A 20,168-nucleotide genomic window follows, 5' to 3' on the forward strand; every position below is an offset into this window, starting at 1 on the left:
ATTTATATACTCCTTTAACATTTGCAAAGAACATTGCATATCTCATCTCACTAAATCTTTAGAAGTTCTCTGTGGGGGAAGCTAGGTGGCGCAGTGGATGAAGCACTGGCCCTGGAGTCAGGAGTACCTGGGTTCAAATCCGGTCTCAGACACTTGATAATTACCTAGCTGTGTGGCCTTAGGCAAGCCACTTAACCCCATTGCCTTGCAAAAAAAAACCAACCCAAAACCTAAAAAAAAAGTTCTCTGTGATTTATTTAGGTTTTCCTTTATATTACAGATATGTGCTTTATTAAAAAAAAATATTTATTTTGTGAGCGAAAAATCTTTTTGATCAAGTCCTTAAAGGCTTGTTTCACTTGCTGGTTCCTTGGAGTATAAATGAATGGGTTCAGCATGGGGGCAACAGAAGTATTCAGCACTGCTAGCCCTTTGTTCAAAGCTACTCCTTCCTTTGCTGATGGTTTGATATACATGAAGATACAGCTTCCATAAGAGATGGAGACAACAATCATGTGGGAGGAGCAAGTGGAAAAAGCCTTTTTTCTTAGCTGGGTAGAAGGAATTCTCAGAATGGTTCTGATAATATATGCATAGGAGAGAATTACTAATGCCAAAGTGAATATCGGTATGAATATAGCCAAGAAAAAACTCATGACCTCTAAGACCTTGGTGTCTGTGCAAGAAATCATCAGCATTGGAGAAGAATCACAATCAATCAATGACATTGGAATCACAGAAATCCAACTGGAGGCCCATAATTATTGGTGGAAAAATTAGAATGAACCCTGCTAGCCAAGAACTGATTACAAGCTGACTGCAGACTTTGGGGCTCATTATGGTTGTGTAGTGTAAGGGTTTGCAGATGGCCACATAGAGGTCATAAGACATGGTTGTTAGCAGAAAAAATTCTGTTGCCCCAAGGAGAATAAAAAAGAATACTTGTGCCATGTAAGAATTATAAGAAATCATTTTATTGTTAGTTATTATGCTGACCAAAAATCTTGGAATGCAAACAGATGTAAATGAGATTTCTAAAAAGGAGAAATTCCTAAGGAAGAAATACATGGGAGTCTTGAGATGAGAGTCCAGAAGGGTAAGGATGATGATGGTTAAATTTCCAGTCACATTCAATATATAAGTAAGAAACAGAAAGAGGAAAATCAATATCTGTAGTTCTGGGTCATCTGTCAGTCCCAGGAGAATGAATTCGGTTACCGATGTCTGATTTCTCATTGCTAATGTTTGATTTCTGCCAGATGTAAAGATGAAAACAAGAGAAAAATATTTCAGTCTAAGTTAAGTCATTTCTAGTGGGAATCTTTATTGGATAGAGAACCATATGGGCCAAAGTAAACAGATACGACCCACTTTACTAAAGTAAAGAATATAAAATCCAGAATATGATTGGGATGTGTCACTCTTAAGTCCCAACTAAAATCTCACCTTTTTATGATATTTTATTTATTTTTCCATCTATACACAATGGTAGTTTTTAGCAATAATTTTTTGCAAAGTTTTTAGTTTCATATTTTTCTCCCAACCTCCCTCTGACAGAAAGCAATTTATAAAAACTGTATATGTATTGCCATGCTAAACATAAATTAATATTTATCCTTTTGTGAATTAAGAATCAAATCCAAATAGAACAAAATTAAAAAAGAAAAAAGATATGATAATACAATTTTTTAAAAATGAAGTAGTAAGTATGTGTTTAAACTCCATATTTCTTTTTCTGGATATGGATGATATTTTCTATCATGTCATATAGAATTGTCTTTAATTGTTATATTGCCAAAATGAGCAGCTCTATCATAGTTGATCATCACCCCAATGTTGCTGTTGGTGTGTATAATGTTCCTCTGGTTCAGCTCATTTCACTCATCATCAAAAGTCCCATCCCTCATGATTTCTTGTTTGTTTTTGTTTTTTATGTTTTTTGTTTAGATTTTTGCAAGGCATATGGGGTTAAGTGGCTTGCCCAAGGCCACACAGCTAGGTAATTATTAAGTGTCTGAGACTGGATTTGAACCCAGGTACTCCTGACTCCAAGGCCCGTGCTTTATCCATTACACCACTGATGCAAATATATATTAAAGAGATGAAGGATATATTCCTATGTCAAAAAAGTGCACCCACTCTTCAAAGTAACATTGATCTGTTAATTCACATTCTTCAAAACTGGGTGATCTACTAACTCTTTATCCATCTGACTGAGCCCGGTCAGATCTTTCTATTTTGTTACCAAGGATCTTGTGAGAGAATATGTTGAAAGTTTTGCTAAAATTTATAGGCCGTATGGCTATTGCATTCCTTTGTGCTCTCAGTCCAATAATCTTTTTTTTTTTGCAAGGCAAATGAGGTTAAGTGGCTTGCCCAAGGCCACACAGCTAGGTAATTATTAAGTGTCTGAGACCGGATTTGAACCCAGGTACTCCTCACTCCAGAGCCAGTGCTTTATCCACTATGCCACCTAGCCGCCCCCAGTCCAATAATCTTTACCAAGAATGAGGTGAAGTTATTATGGTATAACCTATTCTATAACTAAAATATGTAATAACATACTTACTATTTACTTTTCTAATTATTAGGAAATATTAATTGTTCATTTATAAAACAAGAATTTTTAGGCACTTACTCTGTTCCTATTAATAAAGTAGGAGCCAGAAAAAAACCACAGAAAACCTCCACCTTTAAGGAATTTACATTCTCTTGTAGTATTTTCCCTTTATTGTTTTCAAGTTCAAGGAGTTATTTTTGAAGGATGCTCCCTTTACAAAATAAGACAATAAATAATTTTCTCTTCTTCTATCCTTCTCTGAAAATTCTTAAGGATTGTGGAAAGACCTGGGATCTTTATTGAGCAGGGGCACAGCAACCATATCTACAAAATTTATCAGTCAGATAGAATGATACATTGAATTATCACTGTAAAGAGTATTAAATGTTAGGAGTTTGCACTGACCCCAAAATAATGCAGAGACAAATGAGCTTTATCATCAGAAAAATGACAGGTTCAGACCCTTCTCTTAAGGAAAATCAATTTGACAACTGTGAGAAGGATGATTTTAGGAAGGAGAGTAGATCTGATGAAGGAAATCAATTTGGATAGTATTGCAATTGTAAATAGAAGATGTGATGAAGTTCTAAGCAAGACTGATGGTCATCTTACACAGGTGGCAAGACAAATGTGAATAATATTATCTTTCTCCTTGGAATCCTCTCTTGAATTATTTAGTGATAGATCACACTTATGGAAATTAATAACAATGTAAAACTGCAACATTAAGATGATGTATTCAGTTATAATATTTAGTGAATATCTTAGCAAACTATTATGTCTATATGCCATTGAAAATATCACAAGAATATTTTGAGGAGTAAATACCCAGGAAGGAAACCTCTAACCTAAGAAGGTACAGAAACACAGTGTAGCTAAGAGACATAGAAAACATACTTACTTTTCTGATTAGCTTTGATGGATTCAGCTGTAAGTTAAAGCCCAATGGTTATGTATATTTATTAAATTGAGAGGAGCTACTGGGTTCAACTTAAGGAGAGTTTCCTGTTCAGGCATATCTTTTTATTGCCCTGTCTCTTCATCAAATATATATGGATATATACAAAAAGTTTAGAATATAAAGTACTTCCCAGTTGTCCCTGTTATAAACAATTAAATTAGCATTTTCAACCTTTTCTCTCAAATTTATATCAAATGTTAGATGTTAGATGTTGGAAATCTTATCTATGTAGCCATGAAATCATTTTCCTTAGCTTTAAAGAGGTAAATGAAAATACTGTTACTAATGCAAGATGCTCATTTAAATTTTTCTGGTATATAATTTACATGACAGTCTTTATAGAGTCATTGTTTCTTTCCAAGAGGACTAGACTAAATTTATGTTTTTATCTTTCTCATCTCAAAGGGATTTATTAAGAAAAGGGAAGGAAGAAAAATCCTAAGGGACTTAAAAATGAAACTAATAATTCTATATTATTATATAATTTGGCAACAAACTTTAATTGCATGTCTCTGGTAGTTTTACTGCAGTTTATTTATGGAAGATGAAACAAGAACATGAGAAACTCTTTAGTTATAAATAGCAAAGAACAACTTTGATAATTCAATGAAAACTGGCCTCTTTGGCTATTAAGTTACCCATATGTACCTTGGTTAAACGTGGGGAAAGAAAATGGTACCTTGGTCACCTCCTTCAGGTCAAAAGGCCAAGGTATTTAATTCATTCATCTATCAATCTATTTACCGGAGAATATTTCTTGATCATTACCAATATGGATTAGTAATATGGCAGGGCTAAGATAAAAATTCAGGATGAAATAAAATATTCATTTATTAACAATTAAGTGAAAGTTGTTATTCCAAAAATTAGAGACTCTAAGACAAAAATAAAGCAAACTCTTATTTCATTAAGTAAGGGCATGTCACAATATGCATACCTAAAAAGAAATATAAAGTAAATTCAGTAAGGAATGGACATTGATAAACAGGATTCTCCACAAATACTTCTAATAGATGATAGAATTTAAGCTGAGCACTGAAGGAAATTAGGGTTTAGAAAATGTTTACATAAAGGAAGGAATGCTAGGAATAAGAAGGAGGTACAACAGGCACAAAGACCTAGAGATGGACAAAATCATATTAAATTTAGGAACTGGGTAGTATGATTTGCTGCAGTTTTAGTGAGCACAGCTCCAGTCTTGGATTATTGGACCTAGTAAAATAAGCTTTAATGTTTCCTTTGAACAATGAAACCTAAGTGACTGAAACATCTGTGCTTTAAGTACCAGCAGCAGCTCATGGATTATGTGGTGCAACAGATTATAGAAAACCTGTAACACACTTCAAAAACCACCTGGAACAAATTAACTAAATTATTCTATTTCATATGTAAATTGGCACTTAGAAAAAGTTTAAGTAAGCTCTGACCTCTGGACTTACCCTTTTGAATTGTATTGCTTTTTCTATTCAAAAAATTGTTGAGTAATTATATGAAATTAAAAAAGTTGGGGTACTCTCAAAGAAAGAACTACTTTGATTTCATCATCTTGAAGGGCTACTAGGATTTCCATTCTAAATGTAGTTCTTTATTGTGTCCCTAAATCAATTCTTGGTATTCCCTGCTCAGTACTAACAATTCTGTAAATCAGACAAGGCAGAAAAACTGTCACTAGTGAGCAGATCTTCCCTCTCTAATTCTTCCCTCCCCAACATTCTTATGGAAAACAAAATTAGGTTGTCTGGGAAATAATCCAGTTGGAAGTCCTTCCATCTAACTTGGATATTGATCCTATAGACTTCTAATTATTACTCAGTGCACTTCTATTTTGCAATTAAAAAAATGATCTCTTTCAGGTCCTCTTGGCAAGGCAAATTCTGCATTGCATTGTTCTCTGCACAAGTTCTACTAGGTATCTCTCTAGTATTTCCCTGTCCATCCAGTACAAGTGATGTAAAAGCAAGAAGAATAGCAGCCCAGGTGGAACTCCAAAGTCCATTTTTTTTTGATTTGCAACAATTCTGGTCAAAGTGAAGGTTCTTTCTTATGTGATTTATGTTTTTATATTTATCAAACACTGGGTCACTGAGTTCATTTTTTCCTGATTCTTAACTGCACAAATGATTTTTAAAAATGATGATATACAATATAAACTGGTTTGGATTTATGATTCCATTCCATTTCTTTTTTTAATTTATTTTTTATTCTCATTTTGTACAAATGTTTTTTTACATTAATAAAATATTCTTGTTTACAAGTAAACAAAATACCCCTCCTCCCCCATGAATATAGATAGACTTGCTTGGGTGAAAAAAGTAAAGGGGAGAGAAAAAAATTAAAATAAAAAAATAATAGTAATAATTGTGGGTATGGCCAGGTGGCGCAATGGACGAAGCACCAGCCCTGGAGCCATGAGCACCCGAGTCCATATCCAGCCTCGTAAACCCAACAATCACCCAGCCATGTGACATGCAAGCCACCCGATCCCCACTGCCCTACAAAAACCAAAAAAAAGAAAGAAAAAAAAGACCCAAAATAAAATAAAATAGTAATAATAGTAAGGGGTGGCTGGGTGACAGACAGAGCATTGGCCCTTGAGCCAGGAGCACCTGGGTCCAAATCCGGCCCCAGACACCCAAAGATCACCCCGCTATGTGGCCCCAAGCAGGCCATCCAGCCCTGCTTGCCCTACATCCTCCCCCAAATAATAACAAAAAATGTGCCTGAGTCTTTGTTCCAACACCAACAACTCTGTCATGGGTGGATCTCATTCTTTATGATAAGTCCATCACAAAAGTTATTTCCATATTTTTCCACCCTTGCCACTGCTGATCACAACTCCCTCCTTTCTTATTTCTCCACTACCATGTACTATATTTTCTCTCTCCTTTCACTCTGACTCTGCTGTAGGGTCGCTGAGTGGCGCAGCAGACAGATCCCTGGTCCTGGGGCCAAGAAGCCCTGAGCCCGCATACCACCCCTTAGGCCCAGAATTCACCTGGCCCTGTGGTCCTGGGCAGGCCTTCCAATCCCAGCCCTTGCAAGAAGTAAGAAAGAAAATGTGTTATATCTGGCCACTCTCCCCCCCATGATCCATCCTCTTCTCCTTTATTCACATCCCCACCCCTTTCCCCTGCTCCCCGCTCCTTCTTACTCCAGTTGTCTATACCCCATTGAGTATATTTGCTGAGTATATTTGTCTATACCCCATTGAGTATATTTGAGTATATTTTCTCTCCTAGCCATCTCTGATGAAAGCAAAGGTTCCCTCATTCCCCCTTGCCTCCCCCCTTCCATATCATTGCAATAGCTCATTGTAATAAAAAAAAATCTCATGTGAAATATCTTGGACTATTCCCCCTCTCCTTTTTCTTTCTCCCATTCCATTTCCCTTTTTTTCTATTGACTCCATTTTTACACCATATTTTTATCTTCGAATTCAGCTTTCTCCTGTGCTTCAGCTATAAAAGCTCTCTCTACCTGCTCTATTAACTGAGAAGGTTCATATGAGTATTATCAGTGTCATTTTTCTATGCAGTAATACATGCACTTCATCTTCATTAAGTCCCTCATATTTCCCCCCTCTCCTCCAATCTCCATGCTTCACCTGAGTCCTGTATCTGAAGATCAAACCTTCTGTTCAGCTCTGGCCATTCCAAAAGGAACATTTGAAATTCCCCTGGTTCATTGAAAGTCCATCTTTTTCCCTGGAAGAGGACATTCAGCCTTGCTGGGTAGTTCATTCTTGGCTGCATTCTAAGCTCTTTTGCCTTCAGGTATATTGTATTCCAAGCCCTACGAACTTCCAATGTAGCTGCTGCTAAGTCCTGTGTGATCCTGACTGCAGCTCCATGATATTTGAACTGTGTCCTTCTGGCTGCTTGTAATATTTTCTCTTTGACTTGGGAGTTCTGGAACTTGGCAATAATATTCCTAGGGGTTGGTTTTTTGGGATCTCTTTCTCTGGGGGATTGGTGAATTCTCTCCATTTCTATTTTGCCCTCTGCTTCTAGAATATCAGGGCAATTTTCTTGTAGTAATTCTTTGAAAATGATGTCAAGGCTCTTTTCCTGATCATGACTTTCAGGTATTCCAATAATTTTTAAATTATCTTTCCTAAGTCTGTTTTCCATATCAGTTGTTTTTTCAATGAGATATTTCACATTTTCTTCTAATTTTTCATTTTTTTTGGTTTTGAAGTATTGATTCCTGATTTCTGGTAAATTCATCAATCTCCCTGAATTCTATTCTTTGTCTGAAGGATTTGTTCTCCTCAGAGAGTTTTCTTATCTCTTTTTCCATCTGGCCAATTTTGCTTTTTAAAGCATTCTTCTCCTCAATAACTTTTTGAACTGTTTTATCCATTTGACCTAAGCTGGTTTTTAGCATGTTATTTGCTTCAGCATTTTTTTGGATTTCCTTGACTAAGCTGCTGACTTCATTTTCATGTTTTTCCTGCATCTCTCTCCTTTCTTTTCCCAGTTTTTCTTCCAACTCCCTCATTTGATTTTCAAAGTCTTTTTTGAGCTCTGTCATAGCCTGATCCCAATTTCTATTTTTCTTGGAGTCTTTAGATGCAGGAGCTTGTGCTTCCTCATCTTCAGACTGAGAATTTTGATCCTTCTTGGGCTCATTTGCAAAATATTTCTCAATAGTCTTCCTTTTGTTTCTTTGCTTGCTCATTTTCCTGGCCTGGGCCTGGTTTTGGGGTGCTTCCTGAGCTTTTGGGACACTCCCACAAGGGTCTCAGTGTGTGAGGCTCTCTCCTCCCTCCTGCTCTGTGAATGACCATAAGCACCTCCCTCTGCCATGGGCCGAGGTGGGGGGGCCCTGCTGTTCTATTGGGGGGGCCTAGACTGCTATCAGGATCTGAATGTGGTCAGAGCCTCAGAGTCCTGTTCCAGAGGCAGAACACAGAGCTCTGAAGTCTCTCTTCACTCCCCTCCCTCAGCTCAATGGGCTCATGCCCTGGGGGCTCCTGCTTACTTGCTCTGCCTGCTTCTGTTTCCTGGATCAGGGCTGGGGAAAGACCATGCTGCTTGCTGTGTGCCCTGAGGGCTGTGCTCCACATGCTCGTTCTGGCAGAGGTCCCCCGCTGTTCCCCCACTTTGTGCCCGGTGTTCCTCGGGGTGCAGCTCAGGAGACTCCCCCGCTGCTGTGACCTGAGACTCCCAGTGCCCTGGGGCTGCCTCCGGGAGGCTGAAGTTCTTTGGCTCTGGCGGGCCACCCCTCTGGCAGGCCAGACTATTGTTCTATAAGAAACCATAAATGTTCGTACTCTAGAGATACATGGAATGACTTATGGGATCTGATGCTGAGCTAAGGGAGTAGAACCAAGAAAACAATGTACACACCAACAAGAATATTGTGAACAACCTTGATGGAAACAGCTCCTTTCAGCAGTCCAGAGAGCTAGGACAACTGTATTAAGCCAGCTATGGAGTTTGTTATCTTCATTGAGAGAAAGAAAAACAAAACAAAACAAAACAAAACAAAACACATACACATACACATACACACACACACAAAGCCTTTCAGACTCTGATGAAAATTTTATTAAAATTATCTCTTCCCTTTGATCCTAATTCCTCATATTGAAAATGACTAATCTGTAAACATGTTTATCAAAACATGCATGAACAATGCTATCCTGACTGTTCACTGCTGAGGAGAGGTGGGTGGGAAGGGAGGGTGGCAGGAAATTTTGTAACTTAAAAATATGTATGTGTATATGAATGAAAATAAATAAATAAATTTAAAAAGACAAAAATAATTCTTTGACATTTTTGAAATTTTGTACCATTATGGGAATTTTTAAAAATTGTTTTCTACTTCTGCAAGCATAGCTTTTCCAGTTTTATTGAAATACCATTGAATATGTAAATTCAATTTATAAGACTACCATTTTCATTAAATTGGAATGCTATTGCCATGAATGATGAGTGTCTCTCCAAATATTTATGTTGCTTTTTATTTCATTAAGAATCTATAATTGTATTTGTTCAGGTATTGAATATGCTAGGAAAGATTGACTTCAAGTAATATTTGAATTTTGTTATTTTTTAATGGGATTTCTCTTTCTCTTTATTTTTCTCTCTTCTATTTTATTATTGCTACATAAGAGTTCCATTGAGTGACGTTGGATTATTTTGTAAACTACTGGTTTCTTAGTTTGAATTTCATTTATGTGAACAAACAATCATTTTCTCTCCCACTCACTTGAAAATCAAAATTCTTGTAACAAATATACATAGTCATGAAAAACAGGTTCTTATATTTACCATGTCCTAAAATGTACATATTTTCTGCATATTTATATTATATGCATTATTTTTAAAATTCAATTTTATTTTCAGCTCAGAAGTCTCCCCTTCCTATTCTTCCCCAATTGAGAATGTAAGAAAAACAAAATCTATTCCAAAGATGTACATATTTAAGCAAAATAAATACCTGCATTAAATATATCAGGCACAAAGAGCTATATGCATATATATATACAAAGTTATATTTATATAAATATATCTTTTGTATATATATACATATATCATACATATGAACAATATTGTAAAGTTAAGCAAATTTGAAAGATTTAGGCACTGATACATGCATGTAGTTATATATATTTGCACACATATGTAGAGATTTACATACTCAAATGTATCTGTATAAATAAGGATTGACATCTTCAATTAGAAGAGCAAGGAAGAAATTACTTGTTAAATCTCTATTGGGTGAAATACATTTCTGTACTAATGGTCTGTGTGTATGTATTCTTTTTACCATTGACCAATTCAGATGACAATGAAGTGAAAGTTTCTTCTTTTCCTTGCCCCCATTCTTTTTTCTTGTATAGACTTTTCTTTATATATCACAGTTACGCGTGTTCTTTTCCCTCATCCTTCATCTCCCTTTTTTCCTCTCAATAGTTGCTCTTCCTCTCCCTTTTATTCTTTTAAAACCATCAAAACGAAATAAAATATCTTTCAAGCCCTCTAATTAGAGTCACATTAAGAAACAGGATGATATAGTTTTGAAGGGCCATGTCTCTATTCTCACTATTTAGAAACATAAACAGTTTAAACCTTTTAGCTGACCATTCTCCTTCTTTTGACTCTTTTGTTTGTATGTGAAATTTTTTGTTTAGCTCTGGTTTCTTCATCAGGGAATGTTTGGAAATGTCCTGTTCCATTAAAAGCCTATTTTTTTTCCCCTATGAGATGAAACTAATTTTTTTTTGAGAAAGTTACAAGGTTTTAACCTAAATAGTTTGCCAAACTTTATTCTAGTTCTGCTTATTTTACTCTGCATTAGTTCAAAATGATATGCAACTGATGCTGGTACATATCCTGTGCTAATTTTTTTTTTTTCAGAGTAGGGAAGGAAATCAAGCATTTAGGGGACAGCATCTCTGCAAGCCTTGGATGTCTCTTAGCTAGGTGTGGTTCCCAACTGGAAAGCATTGTATTTTAACTCTGACTAACCTTTCAGTTCTTCAATTCTTCCTCATATGGTTGTGCAGGGTGAATGTTGCTAGGTTGGGGGACTGTGAGATGAGTTTTATCAGAATCTCTATGTTAGTGGTAGTTATGGTTATGAAGTCCATTTTATATACCCAAGGCAGAGGCCTGTAATTTAGCTTGTGCCTCTGCCTTTGGAACATGGGGTTTGGAGAAATGTTGAATATTTAGGTTTTAATGTTCTCCAGTGTTTATACTTTTAATCTTATGAAATTCAAGCTTTCTATTAAAATTATCTCCCATAATAATCCTGCTCTATAATGAGAATTAAACCAAGGAGTTGTACTCACAGGAAATGCTAATGACCAGATGAAAAAACTGAAGTTAAGTACTTAAAAGTTAAAATGATGACAGAGTTTGAGAAAAATCAAGGATGAACAAAGGTAATTCTTACTCTTTCCACTTAGGAACAAAACAAATACTTTGTTTCTATTAAATTGATTTCTTATTGGAGGTAATAATATGAGCAGGGAAACCAGAATGTGGGGAATGTAAATCATTATGGAAAGAGAGGAAGCTATATGTTGGACAATTTATCATTAGAATCTATGAATCTAAGATTTTGACCAAGAAAAAAGAATACCAAGGTGGTAAAGAAGGGCAGGACTTTCTTCAGAATGAAGATTTGATGATTATTTTGAATATCCTGATTCATTTCTCTCAAATAGCTTTAAATTGATTGGAATGGTCTCTTGTAAAGGTTTCCAGTTCATCTAGTAGGACTTAAGGTTGCAATTTTATAGCTCCCAAGATAATAATAATTGCATGATCTTTGACACAGTAGTCTTCCAATCAATCTAAAGAGTAGTACTGCACATTTTATGAGGAGAAGTGCATCATTTGTACTTGAATGGGCAGGGATCCCCCTGAACTTTAGGATTTCTTTACTTTATAGACATCAATTATATGTTGCTCTACTGTTGTCATGACATCTGTTCATTTATCCCAGAATTAATTAATCACCAGTATATCTAGGAAAATATTCTTAAAATATAATTTTAATTATAAAATTAAAATAAGCAAAAGGAAGAACTGCCTACTCCCTTTTTCTTTCCTTCCTTTCCTTCCTTTCTTCTTTCCTTCCTTTTTTCTTCCTCACTTTCGTTTTTCCTCTTTCTTTACTAAATTTCTTCCTTAAATTCATTCTTTCTTCCATTCTTCATTCCTCGAGGAGATCTAAGTTTTCTAGGTATTTAGATTAACATAAAAGAAGAAACTTCATTTGAATAGATACCTAATAATAAAGCACATGTTTCTATTGAAGCAAGAAGCTGATTTAAGAATAACATGGGGCAGCAAGGTAGAGCAGTGAATAGAGCACCAGCCCTGAAGTCAGGAGGATGTGAGTTCAAATCCAGTCTCAAACACTTAATAACTACCTGGCTGTGTGATCTTGGGCATTTGCCCAAGTAAGAGATTTCACGTATCCTGTTGCCTTTCGAAAATTAAAAAAAAAACAGCAAAGAGTAACATGGAATGAAGAACTCTTAAGAGATGTCACAACCTTTCATATCATATTAGGGTTTGTGATACATGGAAGCAGTTGTTTTGAATCCTAGGAAGATTTAATAGTGTGGAGTGACTGTGAAATGTTGCAACAGTTTATATAAAGCCAGTGTAATTTCCAAAAATATTAAGTAGAAGGGGGAGAGACTCAATCAACTTATAAATAAAATGAATAAAATTACTTAAAATGAAGGAGTAAGGAAATAAAAAAGGTAGTTAGAATATGCATGTTTTAGGGAATATTGGGAATCATTGTTTCAAAATAAAAACTTTCATTATGTCTTTATGATTCAACAAATACAAATGAAATTAAATAAATATTTAATAACTACTCTGCACAAAATACTGTACTAGGCATTGAAGAGAGGGGAAAAGACAGATTTTTATATCAAACATGGTCTCTCCTTTCATGGATATAACCAAAAGTAAATATATTTTTAAATTATATAATATTTAATAACATGAAAGAAATAGAAATACTTTCTTAGATGTGAGAAGAAAAATATTATTAATGGTCATGGAATGAGACAAAGCTTCATGGGGATATGGATAAAAATAGCTGAGATGGTTAAGGGGAGGAAAAGGAGGAACAAATATCCAAGCCACAAGAAATGGTATCAGAAAAGATAGAGAGGGGAAAAAAGTTCTAGGTATTTAAGGAGAATAGTAAAGTTGAATAAAATTGTAGAGTAGTTAGAGATTAACCTGAAAAGTTAGGGAGACAAAAGATTTTGGAAGACCTTAAATGTGAATCTAAAATATATGAGCTTATTTTTTAGCAGTTGAAACAAACTAGAATGATTTTGAGCAGAAGAGCAGTATAACTGCATGCCTATGAACATAGAAGATTGTTTCAGTTCCATACAAAGTCACTTTATTGAAGTTTAATTTGATTAAGAAAAAACATTTTTCTAGTTAAAGTCTTGAAGGCTTCTTTTACTTGTTTGTTCCTTAGAGTGTAGATGAAAGGATTTAGAAGTGGGGCCACTGAAGTGACGAGGATGGAAACCCCTTTATTAAAAGCTACTCTTTCCTTGGCTGAAGGTTTAATATACATGAAGATGCAACTTCCGTAAGAGATGGAGACAACAATGATATGAGAGGAACATGTAGAAAAAGCTTTTTTCTTTTGCTGTCTGGAAGGGATTCTTAGAATTGTCTTAAAGATGTTTGCATAGGAGAGAAGTACTAGAGCCAAAGTGACTAGCAGTGTCAGTAAGGCTAAGAAAAAACTCCACAGCTCAATGACCTGAGTGTCAGTGCAGGAGAGCTGCAGAACTGGAGAATAGTCACAGATAAAATGATCAATGACATTGTCATCACAGAAATCCAATTGAAGGCCCATGATAAGTCCTGGGGATATTGTCATTAAGCCAGATAACCAAGAGCCAAGGATCAATTTGGTGCACACTCTGTTATTCATGATGCTTGTATAATGCAGGGGCTTGCAGATGGCCACATAACGATCATAAGACATAACAGCTAAAAGGTAAAACTCTGATGAACCAAAGAGTATGCCAAAAAACAACTGGGTCACACAAGCATTATATGAAATTGTTTTGTCCATGGTCACAATGCTGATCAGGAATCTAGGAATACAAGCAGTTATCAAGGATATTTCTAGAAAGGAAAAATTGCGGAGGAAGTAATACATGGGTGTTTTGAGGTGAGGATCCAGAAGGGTAAGAAGGATGATGCTGAGATTTCCTCCAATGCTTAGTGTGTATGTTAGGAAGAAAAAGAGAAAAATCACAATCTGTAAGTCTGGATCATCTGTCAGACCCAGAAGAATGAAAGTTGTCACTGTTGTATGGTTTTTCATAGCTACCTTGTGATCTGCCAAAACTGGACAAACAAATAAAATAGAAATCAGCTTAAGAATCAAAGCAGTGAACAGTATTCCTGTGTGGGGTGGTGGTGAACAATTCATTTAATTAGTTCAGTTAACCTTGACATAGAATTAAAACAAAAAAATGTCTCTTTTGTTATTCTAAATTGTCTTCACAACATGCACTAACCAAAAATAAAACTTCTATTTCTTCCTCCTCCTTCTTCCCTTCTCTCTCTCTCTCTTCTCTTCTATTAAAACCTATAAAGTAGCTTCTAGGAATTTTTATTAGTCTTTATTCATCACAAGAACATGTCTGAATTCCTTGTCAAAATATTCCTGTTTTGCTAAATTAAGTCATTTTTCATCATAGGCTGAAGCACAAGGGGATCTGTTGATGGATATCCCTTTGGCACATGCCTATACTTTTTTTTTTCCTCTTCTCTATATATTTTTGAGAGACAGTATAGCCTAGTGAATAAAGGGTTAGCTTCCAAGAAAAAAAGATCTGTCTTCAGGCTTGCCTCTAAGCATATGCAAAATGTGTGAAAATGAGTGAGTCATTTAATATCTGTTTGTGCTAAACTAGTATCAAAGATCATAAATGCAGACCTACAGAGATAAAAAGTTTCCTTATTCAAATGACATCATGATCTAGTTCCTATCCACTTTATCTTTTGTGATTTCAGGAAACCATCTTGTCTTATATGATTAACAGTCACCATTAAATCAAACCTTAATTCAGTTCATTAGCTTGAGAACCAATAAGAAGCATCCCCAATTTGACTTATTTTAGATCAAAGTTTATTTAAGCTAATTTGACTCCTCCCAGTTTTGTCAACCTTTTATCTCTTTGATCTAATAATATAATTTTAAAGTAAGAAAGAAAAATCTTTACAATTAGAAACTTTGAGTACCTACTTATATTTGGATGTTCCTTACTATTCTATTTGAAAACAGTATCACCAACATTGCCATCATATCAGTCAATTAGTATTTATTAAGCAGTTACTAAGCCCTGGAAATTATTATGGAAAATTCCTGTTTTCTATTGCTGCTGCTGCTGCTACTCCTACTCCTTCTTCTACAACTACTACTACTACTGCTGTTGCTACTGCTGCTGCTACTGCTGCTGCTGTTACTATTACTACTGTTGCTATTACTCATATACATATAGTGTATTATAATTTGCAAAACCTTTTACTTACATTATTTCCTTTGAACCACAAAATATTCCAGTTAAGAAAGATGGTACAGTTATTACGATCTCTGCTGTATAGAAGAAAAGCCAAGTGTCTCAGAGATTGTTTGAATTGCCAATAAGCGTACAGACAGTTTGGTGAGTAAGCTTTTGTTCCCTTTGTTTGCTAGTTTGATTTTTTTTTGTTCATGTAAAAATAATTTATGTTGCCAGAATTTTGAGACTTTTGGTGTTTAGGGGAGAATTTTAATATGCTGAATAGGCAGTGTAGAGCACTGACCTGAAACATAGACAATTATGTTTCTCCCACACAGGAAGGTAATGTTGACTCTAAAAGAATGGACCATTGTTTACAAAACTGTCCCCACTGTGTCAAGAAATGGTGACATAACTAAAATTCTAAAGGTCTACCTTATAGCAGCATGTCAGAAATGGTATTCATGATATTATTTGCACCTAGATTCATATTTTAATGGTAAAATCTTAGTATCATCACTAAATACCTCATAATGACTTCCTCAATAAATGCCCTGATTTCTGATTTGAAAATTCACTTGAAATTCATGTTATTTTTCAGTAATCATAGAAAAATAAAATGGCTAGAAGTATGAAGGGAAGATAATCCAACAACTATTTCCCCCTCTATTCTAAATAGAAAGACAAGAATTGTCAGTTTACTCACTTTAATTTTTTTTAATAGGAAGTTGAATGTAAGTTGTTCTTTGAATGATTTCTGGTAAGAAGGTACAGTTCTCTAAAATATCCAGTGCTTTCTAATCAGCTCTTTCTCCCTAAACTCTCAAAAAAAGAATACCAAAAAGGAAGTACCCAGGACTTGAACAGCAAGAGGCATTTTGGGATATAGTCCTGCCATATAACTTCAAAAGGTATTAACTAAAACTTATTTCTCAACAAAGACAAAATGGCATGAAATATAAAGCTATTATCACTTAAATCCAAGCAAATATATCCTTGTAGTAGGTGGAAAATACTATTCTAATCAGCATGAAGTAGAGTTAAGCCTGATAATTACAATTTATTCATTGCATAGCACTGTATTTTTCAGCAGATATAGGACCTTTATTCAGAACACAAACAAATAGGTCTCTGGAGAGCTATACAGAGATGATGTCAATTAAACACCAATATCATTAGCTTTACGAAACAAATTAAATAGAGTGTTTGCAGGGTATCAATATTGATGACCATGTGTCTTTGAATTATTATTTTTCAATATTTAATATTTATTTATTTTCATTTTGTACAAATAATGTTTTTTATATACATTAATAAAATATTCTTGTTTAAGAGTAAACAAACTACCCCCCTCCCACCAAAAATATAGACTCCCTTGAGTGATAAAGGGGAGAGAAAAAAATTTAAATTAATAAAAAATAATAGTAATAATTGTAGGTATGGCCAGGTGGTGCAATGGACGGAGCACCAGCCCTGGACCCAGGAGCACCCGAGCCCATATCCGGCCACATACACCCAACAATCATCCAGTTCTGTGACATGCAAGCCACCCCAACCACACTGCCCTGAAAAACCAAAAAAAAAAAAAAAGAAAAAAAGACCCAAAATAAAATAAAATAGAAATAATAGTAGGGGTGGCTGGGTGGCGGACAGAGCATTGGCCCTTGAGCCAGGAGCACCCGGGTCCAAATCTGGCCTCAGACACACAACAATCACCCTGCTATGCGGCCCCAGGCAGGCCACCCAGCCCCATTTGCCTTGCACCTTACCCCACCAAATAATAAAAATAAAAAATGTGCTTCAGTCTTTGTTCCAACACTAACAACTCTGTCGCTGGTGGATCACATTCTTTATGATATGTCCATCACAAAAGTTGCTTCTATATTTTTCCACTGTTGCCATTGCTGATCGCAACTCCCTCTTTTCGTATTTCTCCACTAACATGTGCTATATTTTCTCTCTCCTTTCACTCTGACTCTGCTGTAGGGTAGCTGAGTGGCACAACAGAGAGATCCCTGGTCCTGGGGCCAAGAGGCCCCAAGATCCCCTACCACCCCTTAGGCCCAGCATTCACCTGGCCTTATGGTCCTGGACAGGCCATCCAATCCCAGCCCCTTCCAAGAAGTAAAAAAGAAAATGTGTTATATCTGACCACTCTCCCCCCATGGTCCATCCTTTCCTCCATCATTCACATCCCCCCTTCACCCTGTCCCCCCTTCTTACTCCAGATGTCTATACACCATTGAATATATATGCTGTTTCCTCTCCTAGCCACCTGTGATGAGAGTGAAGATTCCCTCATTCCCCCTTGCTTTTCCCCCTTCCATATCATTGCAATAGCTCATTGTAATAAAGAAAAATCTTATTATATGAGATATCTTGGCCTATTCCCCCTTTCCTTTTTCTTTCTCCCATTACATTTCCTTTTTTTTCTATTGACTCCATTTTTATACCATATTTTATCTTCAAATTCAGCTTCTCCTGTGCTTCAACTATAAAAGTTCCTTCTACCTGCTCTATTAACTGAGAAGGTTCATATGAGTATTATCAGTATCATTTTTCTATGCAGGAATACATGCAGTTCATCATCATTAAGTCCCTCATATTTTCCCCTTCCCCTCCAATCTCTATGCTTCACCTGAGTCCTGTATTTGAAGATCAAACCTTCTGTTCAGCTCTGGCCATTCCAACAGGAACATTTGAAATTCCCCTGGTTCATTGAAAGTCCATCTTTTCCCCTAGAAGAGGATCAGTTTTGCTGGGTAGTTGATTCTCAGTTGCATTCCAAACTCTTTTGCCTTCCGGAATATTATATTCCAAGCCCTATGAGCTTTTAATGTAGTTGCTGCTAAGTCCTGTGTGATCATGACTTCAGCTCCATGATATTTGAACTGTGTCCTTCTGGCTGCTTGTAATATTTTCTCTTTGACTTGGGAGTTCTGGAACTTGGCTATAATATTCCTAGGGGTTGGTTTTTTGGGATCTCTTTCTCAGGGGGATTGGTGGATTCTCTCCATTTCTATTTTGCCCTCTGTTTCTAGAATATCAGGGCAATTTTCTTGTAGTAATTCTCTGAAAATGATATCAAGGCTCTTTTCCTGATCATGACTTTCAGGTATTCTAATAATTTTTAAATTATCTTTCCTAAGTCTGTTTTCCATATCAGTTGTTTTTTTCAATGAGATGTTTCACATTTTCTTCTAATTTTTTATTCTTTTGGTTTTGAAGTATTGAGTCCTGGTTCCTGGTAAATTTATCAGTCTCCCTGAGTTCTATTCTTTGTCTGAAGGCTTTGTTTTCCTCAGAGACTTTTCTTATCTCTTTTTCCGTCTGGCCAATTTTGCTTTTTAAAGCATTCTTCTCCTCAATAACTATTTGAACTGTTTTATCCATTTGACCTAAGCTGGTTTTTAGCATGCTATTTTCTTCAGCATTTTTTTGGCTTTCCTTGACTAGGCTGCTGACTTCATTTTCATGTTTTTCCTGCATCTCTCTCTCCTTTCTTTTCCCAGTTTTTCTTCCAACTCCCTCATTTGATTTTCAAAGTCTTTTTTGATCTCTGTCATAGCCTGATCCCAATTTCTATTTTTCTTGGAGTCTTTAGATGCAGGAGCTTGTGTTTCCTCATCTTCAGACTGAGTATATTGATCCTTCTTGGGATCATAGATAATGTATTTCTCAATGGTGTTCCTCTTTTTTCTTTGCTTGCTCATTTTCCCAGCCTAAGCCTGTTTTTGGGGTGCTTCCTGAGCTTTTAGGACACTCCCACAAGCTGTCTCAGTGTGTGAGGCTCTGTCCTCCCTCCTGGTCTGTGAATGACCATATGAGCCCCCCCCCCCCACGGGGCTGAGGTAGAGGGGACCCCTGCTGTTCTATGGGGGGGGGGCCTAGACTGCTATCGGGATCTAATGTGTTCAGATCCCCAGAGTCCTGTTCCAGGGGCAGAGGACAGAGCTCAGCAATCTCTCTTCACTCCTCTCCCTCAGCTCAATGGGCTCATGCCCTGGGGGATCCTGCTTACCAGCTCTACCTGCTTATGTTTCCTGGATCTGGAATGCAGTGGCCAAACTGCTTGCTGTGTGCCCTGAGGGCTGGACTTCAGAGGTCACCCGCATTTGTGCCTGGGGGGCATAGCTCAGGAAACTCCCCAGCTGCTGTGAACTGCGGCTCCCAGTGCCCTGGGGCTGCCTCCGGGAGGCTGAAGTTCTTTGGCTCTGGCAGGCCACCCCTCTGGCTGCTGCCCCTCCAACCCTGGGAAGCAGAGCCTTTCTGCTCTTTTCCAGGTTACCTTGAGTAACTGCCTCACTGGGTCCCTCTGTGGGTTCTCTCTTGAAAATTTAAAGTCCTTAGTTCCAAAGATTTATGAGAGAGCGCCTAAGACACCATCTGCTCTTGTCACCATCTTGGCTCTGCTCCCCAAGTCTTTGAATTATACATGCTAAAGAGCAACAGTGTTCCAAACTTTTGCAGTATTTGTTATATCCTTTGACTACTTTTCTATTTACAATCTTATGCAATTATGAACCTCCATATTTCAAAGCAACTCAAAATTATTAATAATAAGACAAACACAAATCAAAATTTCACTTAAGTTACCTTTCCTAGTCAACAAATTGGTAGAG

General features: G+C 36.4%; 1 protein-coding gene and 1 pseudogene across 1 annotated transcript; both read right to left on the bottom strand.

Moving 5' to 3' along the window:
- Positions 1 to 269: 269 nt before the first annotated feature.
- LOC141512200 (olfactory receptor 6C76-like) lies at positions 270 to 1,236 on the bottom strand (annotated as a pseudogene).
- A 12,179-nt stretch (positions 1,237 to 13,415) lies between these two features.
- Positions 13,416 to 14,363, bottom strand: LOC141512201 (olfactory receptor 6C74-like). Its single transcript, XM_074221037.1, has one exon. The coding sequence runs from the start codon at positions 14,361 to 14,363 to the stop codon at positions 13,416 to 13,418; it is 948 nt and encodes a 315-aa protein (XP_074077138.1).
- Positions 14,364 to 20,168: the final 5,805 nt, after the last annotated feature.

This window comes from Macrotis lagotis, chromosome 2 (genome assembly GCF_037893015.1).
Source record: "Macrotis lagotis isolate mMagLag1 chromosome 2, bilby.v1.9.chrom.fasta, whole genome shotgun sequence".
NCBI classification, from domain to species: Eukaryota; Metazoa; Chordata; class Mammalia; order Peramelemorphia; family Peramelidae; genus Macrotis; species Macrotis lagotis.

Excerpts from the sequence above, each read along its gene's own strand:
- LOC141512201 (XM_074221037.1), bottom strand. The coding sequence starts at position 14,363 with ATGAAAAACCATACAACAGTGACAACTTTCATTCTTCTGGGTCTGACA.